Raw genomic sequence first — 10,866 nt, forward strand, 5'->3', positions numbered from 1 at the left:
CGCGTACGTCACATTTTGCCGTTTATTCGAGGACGATTGAATGGCTCGTCGTTGATTGGTCAATATCGTCTTCACGTAACCGTCATTTCAAACGAAGAAAAACCGGTGAACAGACCCGCCTAAAGAAACGTTGAGAGAAGAACGCTTGTGTAAGATTCACGCAACTTCATATAAGCCATAGTTTTCAAGGGGGATGGACGTGTTCATGGTGGAACGTGCAGTGTTTTTAATAATTAATAACGGTGTTTATTTTTGATATAAACATTGGTGTTCAAAGGCGTATATTGTATTAAAAATATTTTTCTGAAATTTTATCAAATATATTCGATATATAGAGTGATATGTCGTTCTCAAAAGCTAGGATTCAACGGTTCAATGAACTTGCAAGTATGTTCTTAACATTAACCGTTTAGTATGTTTAAAGATTTCGAAGAAAATTACAAAAAATTGTATCGTCGTTTGGAGCAGCGATAACGCTCATTGAGCGTCTCGTATTAACGAGTGTGCATTTGATTAAAAAATTAAACATTTGAGACGGAAGGTACATTCTGGCGGGAAAATTGTCCCGAGTTCTCTCGTAACGCGTAACACCTTTTATCAATTCGAGTTTTTTTAAACTGATTTTTCTTTCTCTTCTCCCATCTTCATTTTACTAATTAAAGCTAAATCTAAAGTTACTACAGTTTATTATATATAACGATTGACGTTAGTGCCTGAACAATGATAATTATATTAAAATTAATATCATTGATAGACTCATTGTCGGTGAAATTGTTCGATTATACTTTAATTTCTAAATATTATTTTGTTGCGATTAAAATTTGTTTACTTCATAACACGAACTCCGAGAATATTGTTATAAAAAAAGATGATCGATCTTCTTGACGGTGATGCCTTTCGATCGTCATATTTTTTACGACGATAAAGAAGAATAAGTTCGTGTCAGTGAAAAGAAATGTATCCTCGCAAATTCGTGTCACGCACGTTGTAACAATTGCACGATGATTTTGCGAGACATTTTGATCTTTAAATGTTTTAAAAGGTGAAGGGCGGAAGAGGAGGTGGAGGGGGTAAGACAGAAATAGGAGGGGGGTGTAGGTAACGACAAAAGAAGGTATTTTATCGCAACGACAAGAAGGGTCGGTCGAATGTTACACCTGGTACCTTCATGAGTCTACATCTCCCTCAAATATAGACACACAGCTGTCTCTTGTTTCGAGTCTCCCCTTCCGAAGATGCATCAGAAGGAAATCCTTTTGATTCCACCCTCCAACCTTAGTTTTGTAGCGTATTCGTTGAAAGAATAGGAGCGGACCCTTCGTGAACGATAATTTCACCTTTAAACGCGTGTCCTCCTTTAAAATGTATTTTCCACGATACACATTATTAATTCATGAATAATGAATACGCATGTTGTTGCTGCGACGTTTATAATTATTATATATGAACTTTTCTAGGCGAGGCACCACCACCCGGTGCATACGATCCAAAGTTTGATCAAAAAATCAAAGGACTTGTTATCGAGAAAACAGAAAGATTTCAGGATAATAAAAGTGTAACGAGTAATGGGACCGAATCGAGCTTAACCGTTTCGAGCAAGAGCACCGGAAATCTACAATCGGAAAGATTCGTAACCGTGAGAAGATATATTAGTTTATTAGCGAAATATATTATTAGTTGGTAGATTGAGAAGTATATTAAGTATGTGATAATTGATATAAGTTAGTTGATGTAAATGTTCTAAATAGATTTTTCTTTTCTTTTCTTTTTTATAGCCACAATGTACCAGAAGGCGAGTTATTGTCAAACCAATAAATCCAAATTACACGAAGGAAAAATTGAAATCCATGAACCAGACTAAGAATAAAAGTATTACCAAGACACATTATAATTATACTCATCAGCTGCTGGAATTACAAGTTGAGTGTACAAATAAAGATAGAACTATACAGGAACATGAGAAACATATAGAAGAAATGAAGGAAGAAATGTGCAAGCTTGAAGTGCAAATAGAGGATTTACATAAAAAACAAGTTGAAGTTGAAGAACAACATAGGAAAGATATAGAAACGATGGTGAGGCAATTGAATTTTTTTTTGTTCTTTCTTTTTTTTTTGTTCTTTCTTTTTTTTTTTTTCTTTTTTCTTTTTAGGTTTGTAAATCTAAGCTTTTGCAGCTAATTTTGCGAAACCCTTGTGTTTTTAGGCTAAATTACAACAGGAAGTTTTAGATAATCACGATGAAAGGCATCAAGTTGAAGCAGAAGAACTCCGTTCTAAATTGTTGGATATGTCGAGAGAAAAAGAACAAGAAATTTCTGCTAGAAGAATACTGGAAAATGAATTAAGAAAACGAGTGGCCGAGTTGTTAGAAAAAATTTCTCTTTTAGAGTCGGAGTTGGCTAGAAAAACAGAAAAAAATCAAATTGCGGTAATTAATGTAGTGTAGTTTTTATACGATAACGAAGTTATCACAATATTAAAGTAATAAATGAAATATTTTTTAAATAGATACAAACCTTAGAGACAAGAAATAAAGAGTTATTGTCCAAATTAAAAGCACTGGAGGAAGAACGCGACGTCCAAGTCGAATTATTAGAAAAAGAAAAATCGCAGCTTGTGTCGGATGTAAATGATTTAACGGACAATAAATGTGAACTCGAAGGTAAATTAGAAAAAAGACAGGAGGTGATTTTAGAGCTTCAAGCGCAATTGTCTACTCTTCAATGTGAGTTAGACGAATTGAAAGGGGAATACGACAAACTTTTGGAGGATTCCATGAAACAAACGAGCGATCTTGTGAAAAATTATGATGAAGAAAAAGAGACGTTGAAAGATACCTTTGTAAGAGAAAAAGAAGAGCTTGAATCGCAATATGATCAAACGAAAATGACAGTAATTATATTGCAAACCAATCTAGAAGATATGGCCGAAACTAATTCATTTCTTCAGAAAGAATTACAAGACGTGCAAATGCTTTACAAAGATGTAAATATTTCGTTAATAACAACGATCATTAATTCCTTGATAGTTTAGAATTTTTAATTGAATTATATTTTTCTGATAATAGTTAAGTCAACGATTGAGGCAAGCCCACGACGAATTAGAAATTGCAGAACGGAAACACGAGCTTGTCTTAAAGGAACATAAAAATGAGATAGAGGTTTTAAAAAAGCAACATAGCAAAGAAAACTCGGAATTAAAGCAGCTATTGGAAGAGGCAAAGGAAGATTATTTAAACGAAATAGAAAATGTATATGACAGACAAATTAGTTTTATCGAATTCTTTCTTGGATAATCAAAATATTTACAATATTCTTTTCTTATAGTTGTCCATAGCAAGAGATAAAGAAATAGCTGATTTACAAAAGGCAACGAGTCAAACAATCGAGGAAGAAACCAAACGAATAAAGGAGCATACGAACAAAATCGTTGAAAATGCCGAAGCTGTTACTAGAGAAACTTTAGCGGCTTGTCGTGCGGAAAGCGAAGAAAGAGTAAAGAGAGCAATCGCCGAATGTGACGCGAAAGTAAGCGGACCACATGTGCGTAAAACGCTAAACATCACATGACCTTGTATTTTGTTTTATTTCTTTTCTTTTCTTTCCTTTATCTTTTTCTTTTTTTCCCCCCGTAGATATCCATAAAAGTAAAATATTTAATGATTTATTAGCATGGTTTGTCTTGGTTTGCTGTGATGTTTGGATTATCGATTTTTGTAGATGAAAATGATTTTTTGTATTAATAGCTTTTCATAATAACGTAGATAAACACAATGATCAGAGAAGCTACTGCTGCGATTGAAGAAGAAATGCGTTTTAATGTCGAAAAATATAAAGCATGTTTGACAAGAGTAGAGACCGAACGTGCTGCATTAGACGATAAATTAGCTCAAAGAGATGCTGAAATTACGAAACTTTCCTCGATACTCGAGGAATTGAAATTGACCGCGGAAACTCAGGTACTTCTAATATCAATTTTTCTCCCCGCACGTGTTATTTACGTTCTCTGTTATTATATTCTTTCAGGAGAGTTTTAGTCAAAGTTTGCAAGTCGAATTGGACAGAGCGGAAACAGAATTGGCGGAAAAGAAAGCAGAGCTTAGAGCATTGAAAGATCAAATACGTGCGGAGGCTGCAGAAATGGTTGCTAGAAGAAAAAGGTACACAGTAATAGAAATTATTTTATATATATATATATATATATATATATATATATATTTTTTTTTTAATTAAAATTATATATATATGACCACCGCGTGTTGTATAGATTTGAAATAGTTATGGCTGAAAATCAAGCATCGGTTGCTGCACTTTCGAAACGTCTGGCACAGAGTCACGCTGAGGTAGAAAGACTCCAAGATGAGTTAAGACGCGGAGAGGATTGTATACACGAGCATCGAGATTTACTCGCTTCTATGCGTAATAATTCTCAAATGGTACATGATCAAGTACACAATATTATGAAACAATTAGATGCCGAGAGGCAACTCGTAAGTCAAATCGAAGCCGGTAGTTTATCCGAGTTTGAATCGATTAAAACTATTTTCGAAGTTAAAATTGACGAACTTCAACGGGTAGCAGCGAAAGAAATTACACGACTTCGAGAAGAAATGAAAAAGAAGTCAAACGAAAATACAGAGGTACTATTCTATATGTATTAATATAATAAAAAGAACGTTAACTTCCATTACAATTATATTTGTTAATTTTAGATGAAGAAACAACTCGATGAAATGGCTGGTTCTCTTTGCGCCGCGCAAGATATGTTATTAAGATTAGAAGAAAGAAACGATGCGCAAATGATTGAAATTTCGCGATTAGAAGTTGAATGTAGTAAAGTTCACGAACAATTAAATAATCAAGAAAAGATCTCCGAAGGAAACACTGCATTGATATCTGTACAATCGGCGCAACATAAACTCGCCATCGAGAAAGTAAATATCTTAAGATTAGAGATATGTTATATGCATGTATAATATCAAAAAGAATGAAAATATCTAATTTAGATCGTTATGTTTATAGGCGAATTATCAGTTAAAAGAACTCTCCACGAAAGTTATATTACTCGAGGAAAGAGATCGATCTGCCGAGGTAATGTTTTAATTTCTATTAAAAAAAAAAAAAAGAAAAAATTGATTTTTTTATTCTCTTATTAATTTGATAATAATAATATAAATGAGCATAATCGATCGCGTTTTAGAACAAATACTTATTAGCTGAAAAGGAAAAAGCACAATGGCATGCTCGTGAAGAGAAGCTTTTAAAAGAATTAGCCGAGGAAAGAGCACGTCGTGAAACTGCTGAAACGTAAGATCATTATGATTATCAATACTTTCTCAAGAAGAAAAAAAATACAAATAATTGATATTAAATACCTACACATACACATACATATTATATATATGTATCTATATACATATGCATATTTTTTAATATAGCGAAGTCAAGACATTAACCGAAACTAATGATCGACTTCGAAAGGAGTACGAAGACATTAATGAAAAATATGCCGAAATAGTTGGCCATCAGAATCACAAACAAAGAATCAAGCACGTTTCACAGCTGAAAGAAAAGATCTATCGATTGGAACAGGTGCGTTTATTAATTATTGTCGGCCTTGCGATTAGTTTCTACTGGATTTGGTTGTATTTTCAATCGATTACTTGTAACTTCGATTACCATGTGTTTCCAAATTTGTTTTGTGATATCGATATATTTTTTTTTCGTTTCTTTTTTTCCTTTTTTTGTTGATATTGTTAAAAACGTTGTATCAAATGTTTTTGTTTTCTCTTTACTTTTTTATTCTTTTTATTTTTATTTTTTTTTATTTTTATTTTTATTTTTATTTTTTTTAATATTCTTTTATCGATTAAAAAGATCCTATATTGTTTCTAAATTATCTGTCTATTGTACTTATAGTATTTATTTATACAACGATATAAATTTTGTTATAAAAATTACGCAATGCAAAATATAAATAAAAAAAGAAAAAGACAAGTATATATGTTCAATGAAATAAATATGTTTCTATTACGAATAATTTTGTGTTACTATCTTGTTTTGCCCACTATATATTATAACTTGCCATTATTATTCGTTTCTGTTATCTGCATTATATATATACACACACACACACACGACATATATATATATATATATATATATATATATATATATATTTGAGCAAATTGCACAATAAGCAGGTGAATTTTTTTTTAGGAATTGCAAACTAAATCCAGGCAACTGGAACACCAACAAAAGGCAGCGGAGAAGTTAAAAACTCAACAGAAACGTCCCCATACTAAAGGGAAAGAAAACATAATAGGAGTTTCGAGAAGTAGTCATACCACACCTACATCTTCACCGCATAAATCATTGACGCCTCTTCGAAATCGAAACGAATAATTTGATTACAAATTATGGCCAAAAGACTTTGCCAAATTAGTTCGTGTATAAGAACTATAGGTGTGTAAAAATAGTTAAGTCACATGCACGTTCCGGGATAGGGGGAGGGGAAGAAAAAAAAAGAAGAAGAAGAAAGAATTCGATGTTAATCGTTGATATTCGACATTTGGTGTTTTGTTTTTTTCTTTTGTTTTTTTTTTTTCGTTTCTTTTTTCTTTCGTCGAAACAAAATTATTCGTAGTTACATATCTCGTTTAAATCAATAACGTTCAAAAGGTACCAAGTGTATTTGGTCAATCTCTTGTTGAATTTTTGTCGTTCAAGATTCGTCAATAAATCAGATTCTCATAAGCGCTATTATGTTTATTTTGAGAGTATATATGTTAGACAATTCACACAATTATTATTACATTATTCATTTTTATAGCCGTGAAGTTAAATAAAGTTTTATTTATACTACCGACTTGTTTAAAACGATCATTTACCTTATTACAACGGAATAGCTCTTGAGGGTCGATTTAAAAGATCAATAGGATCGTTTAAAAACTTGGAGTTCCTTGAAAGTTTGCAAATAAAATAACATAATCAAAGTGCAATAGATTTCATCCTTCAAAGTGGACGAACGTAGTAATAAAGTCCACCTAAGTTACTAAGGACCCATCCAATTCATTAGACTTTATTATGCCTAGTCGCGTAGCTTGTGACTTTAACAGAGGCCAGCGTTATGCATTCTCTCTCTCCGCAGTCTTCTTGACACCAGTAATCATTATACTCTTCTTAGGTACTTTGAACCTACTCTAAGGTCAACAAGCCCATGAATTTTAAACGTCATGATCCAATCATCCTCTAAGACTTTCGAATGCCGCCCACCATAAGGAAGGTATAATAATTTTGTAAACTTAACGGTCGCTCATGGTTCGTGCTAAATTACATCCTTTGTAATTGTAAGCAAACGAATAATATATACAGCTATATTTATACATATATATTTACATCGAAGTTACATGAATATAATATCTCTATATGCCACAATTAAGATACCTAACTCGATCGATCGAATTCATAAAATCTCGTCTATGCGAAGTACAGAATGTTACCGATTATAATGAAAAATCGATCTTGTCTGCGAATGACCCTACTTTCACAGTTGACCCCATTCCATGCTCCGTATCCGAGTAACGCAGTCTACTTTAGAAGGGCCCTGACTATCTTTATTCTTCGTGACGTCGAACGAAGCACCCCTATACGTCCGGATAGAACGTCGAGCGAGAAGAAGAACGAAGGGAGGAAGGGAGGAAGGAAGGAAGGGAGGGAGCTGAGAGAGTCGAGCACACCTAGGAGTTGCAAGAAGAGATCTCTGCAAAACTATTACCGGTTATTGCTGAAGTCTCCGAGCCAATGGAGAGTCGATGGAAGGCTGATGCAGGACCACCTTAAGAGGCTACATGTATATAAGACGTATGCATGTATCTTTATATATATATATGTATATAAATGTATATATATGTACATACAGAGAGAGAGAGAGAGAGAGAGAGAGAGAGAGAGAGAGAGAGAGACGTAGATACATATATATATATATATATATATAAGTAATACGTATGTACGTGTCTGCCTGCGTGACGTGACCAAGTGCGAACGAGAAAGGGTTTGAGCGTGAGAGCTTTCTTCGAAGAACGATAATTACCCCCAGCGGTCAGTCGGAACTGAACTGAACTGGGTACGGGAATACGAGCTCCCCCTTTCGAAATACCAGTATCTTGCATTCTCCGGGCTTGCATTAATGATACCGTCTATGGTAGATTTTCCGAAAATCGATATCGCTAATCCCATGAAACCCGCGGTCAACGTTACTCCGTCTATGCCGGCCTTCCGTCTACCACTTTTCGCACGTTTTCACGTCACAGATAATTAGATCACAAACCATATACGGTAATATCTCGTTACTGCGATTTTATGTATGAAAAAATCCTTTCCTTTTTTTCAAAGTATATTCTCCTATAGGTATATTAAATCGTTCAATGGATCTTTTATAATCCTATTAATTATTATTAATAATAAAAGATAAATACGTCTTTATGCATGCGTGTAGGTAGAGTCTATGTGTAGGTAGAATAGAGTGGATAATAACATCGAAAAATATCTCTTTTAAAATCGTACAAACACGTCCACTTTACACGGCCTACGCTTAAAGCAACGAACGAACGAACGAACGAGCCATCGTCAATTCGATCCTATTTTATTGCGATCAGGGATGGAGAATTTAATAAAGAGTAGGGAGGCGATCTCTCTCGAGGCAAAACCTTTACTACGTTCTCGAATGAAGATCCCAAGTCAATCGAAGTAATTCAGGACTCTCTCTTCCTCTTCCTTTTCCTCTCTCTTTCTCTCTCTCACTCTCTTTCCCACTTTCTCTCTTTCTCTTTCTCTTTCTCTTGTGCGGTAAATATCGTCTCGTTTTTCATAATATCGTGCAACGTATTAAAGTGACGAGATTGGCTCTAAAAGTAGAAGGGGAAGAGGCTCGAGACGGTTTGAAACTCCGCCGGTGGCTGCAAATGAGTTAGTCGAAAATCAGGATTAAGTGCGTGGGAAGTTGGAGTAAATCCCGCGTACTTTACTCGAGGCGTCTTTGCGAATGCAACAAAGAGAGAGAGAGAGAGAGAGAGAGAGAGATGGAGAGAAAGAGAGAGAGAGAGAGATAGACAGAGATAGAGATAGATGGAAGCTGAGGGATGAAGTAGAAGAGAGAGGGCTTCTAGTAATCCTACACGTGTGACACTGTAATTAAATATTTGTACAACGTCGAGGGTTCCGGCATAAGTTTGTGTACTAGTTAATTAAAGGGGCAATTAACTTAATCGTATTATATGCCTTCGTTAGGAATACATCCGAACGACTACGACTAAGACCATGTACGTCCGATCGTCGTTTATATCATTACTTTTACTAATGAATATAGAAGTAGTAGATGTATACGTGTAATCTATCATTGCAAATGATTCGGTTATTGCTTAAACGACTTTGATATGAAATACGTAGATATTTCGAATCGAATTGGTTGTCCTTTTCTTTTTTTTTTTTTTCTTTCTTTCTTTCTTTTTTTTTCATGGATGACTCTCTTACATCGGTGCGTGCACAAGAATAAAAAAGGTTCTGAAGTTGACAGGTAACCCTCTGGCAGGAGGGTAACTTCATCTTGCCAATCGATCGACCAATTCGATTACTCGTGACAACCCGAGATAAAGATAAATTTTACGTATTTTCTTTTCCTTCTTCATTCTTGTTAATATATTTGTATTATACGCGATCTGTTTTTTTTTTTCTTTATCTTCTCTTTTTTCTCTTTTCCTTTCTTTTTTTTTTTTTTTTTTTATTCGTTTTCATAAGATTGCTTATATAACGAATCTAAAACTCGTCTTGGGCATAACTTAGAAAAGTAACTTAACGCAACACGTTGCGCACATATATACACATATACAGGAACGGTATTGTTCACGCTTAGAACGTTGACCTTGCATCGTAGCGGCCTTGAAGCGATCGTATTCGCATTTAACGAGATAGAAAATCTCAGAGTCTTTGAAAGAGTTGATAAGTAGACCCGTTATAACGTGAAACCTTGTAAAAGAATTTAAATAAATTTTATATTATTATTATTATTATTACATGTATTAATTGACCGAACGATTTGTTATTATTTTTTAGGTTTTATAGAGATAATTTATAATTTAATTATATCGAGGAATTAATAGTCAGGCGGTTCATATAAAAACGTGTCTTAACGAAAGAAGAGGAAAATAAATCGTGTAACAATTTTCTTAAAGTTCATCGTAGCGTGGGAGGAAGAGCAAATGTGAAAAAGGAGAAAGAGAAGATGGAGCCGTTATTCCTACGTACTAGCAAGATCATGGTTCTTCTCCAAAATGGACTGTACAAGAACAGCGTATAGCGTTAATTTACGCGTAAAATGGATACACCTTAGTCTACGTAGGTACGTACGAGAATTCTCCTTCGTTTCCTTCCGTTCTTTGCGGTTGCAATGAATCGAGCAAGAAATGCAAGAGCCATTGCAGATGAAACGATCGGTGAGATCTAAGACCACAGATATATATATATATATACATGTATACACATAAAACACGTATACATTCTCGTTACGCTGGTATGCGCGTGTACGTGTATATGCGTTTAACGATGTTAATACCTTTACATTATTTCTCGATCTACTTTTGTGTATTACAGATAAAATATTTTATGATTAAACATTTTCTCTAATTAAATATTATATATATATATATATGTCATTAAAATAAGTAAATAGTAACACATGATAGATCTAATGACATCGAATATTTTATCTTGGTATATGTTTTATTCCGAATATAAGATATAAAATGTTTGATGTCATAAAAATATTTCGTTTATATTATATAAAATATCTTCGTGATGTATTACGTATA

General features: G+C 33.9%; 1 protein-coding gene across 4 annotated transcripts; it reads left to right on the forward strand.

Moving 5' to 3' along the window:
• The first annotated feature begins 2 nt into the window (after nucleotides 1-2).
• LOC122629920 (hyaluronan mediated motility receptor-like) lies at nucleotides 3-6,757 on the forward strand. Of its 4 annotated transcripts, none has more exons than XM_043813857.1 (15): nucleotides 3-149; nucleotides 1,458-1,636; nucleotides 1,776-2,075; nucleotides 2,206-2,430; nucleotides 2,511-2,987; nucleotides 3,070-3,252; nucleotides 3,329-3,544; nucleotides 3,766-3,960; nucleotides 4,028-4,161; nucleotides 4,269-4,641; nucleotides 4,714-4,935; nucleotides 5,024-5,092; nucleotides 5,202-5,308; nucleotides 5,440-5,593; nucleotides 6,221-6,757. In XM_043813857.1, the coding sequence occupies exons 3-15, from the start codon at nucleotides 1,848-1,850 to the stop codon at nucleotides 6,404-6,406; spliced, it is 2,769 nt and encodes a 922-aa protein (XP_043669792.1). In that variant the 5' UTR covers nucleotides 3-149; nucleotides 1,458-1,636; nucleotides 1,776-1,847; the 3' UTR covers nucleotides 6,407-6,757. The 4 variants fall into 4 exon arrangements, with proteins under 4 accessions (XP_043669792.1, XP_043669763.1, XP_043669772.1 ...); XM_043813828.1 differs by lacking the exon at nucleotides 3-149 and adding an exon at nucleotides 165-387; XM_043813837.1 differs by lacking the exon at nucleotides 3-149 and adding an exon at nucleotides 166-387 and having other exon boundaries at nucleotides 3,329-3,529.
• The last annotated feature ends 4,109 nt before the right edge of the window (nucleotides 6,758-10,866 follow it).

This window comes from Vespula pensylvanica, chromosome 1 (genome assembly GCF_014466175.1).
Source record: "Vespula pensylvanica isolate Volc-1 chromosome 1, ASM1446617v1, whole genome shotgun sequence".
Lineage (NCBI taxonomy): Eukaryota > Metazoa > Arthropoda > Insecta > Hymenoptera > Vespidae > Vespula > Vespula pensylvanica.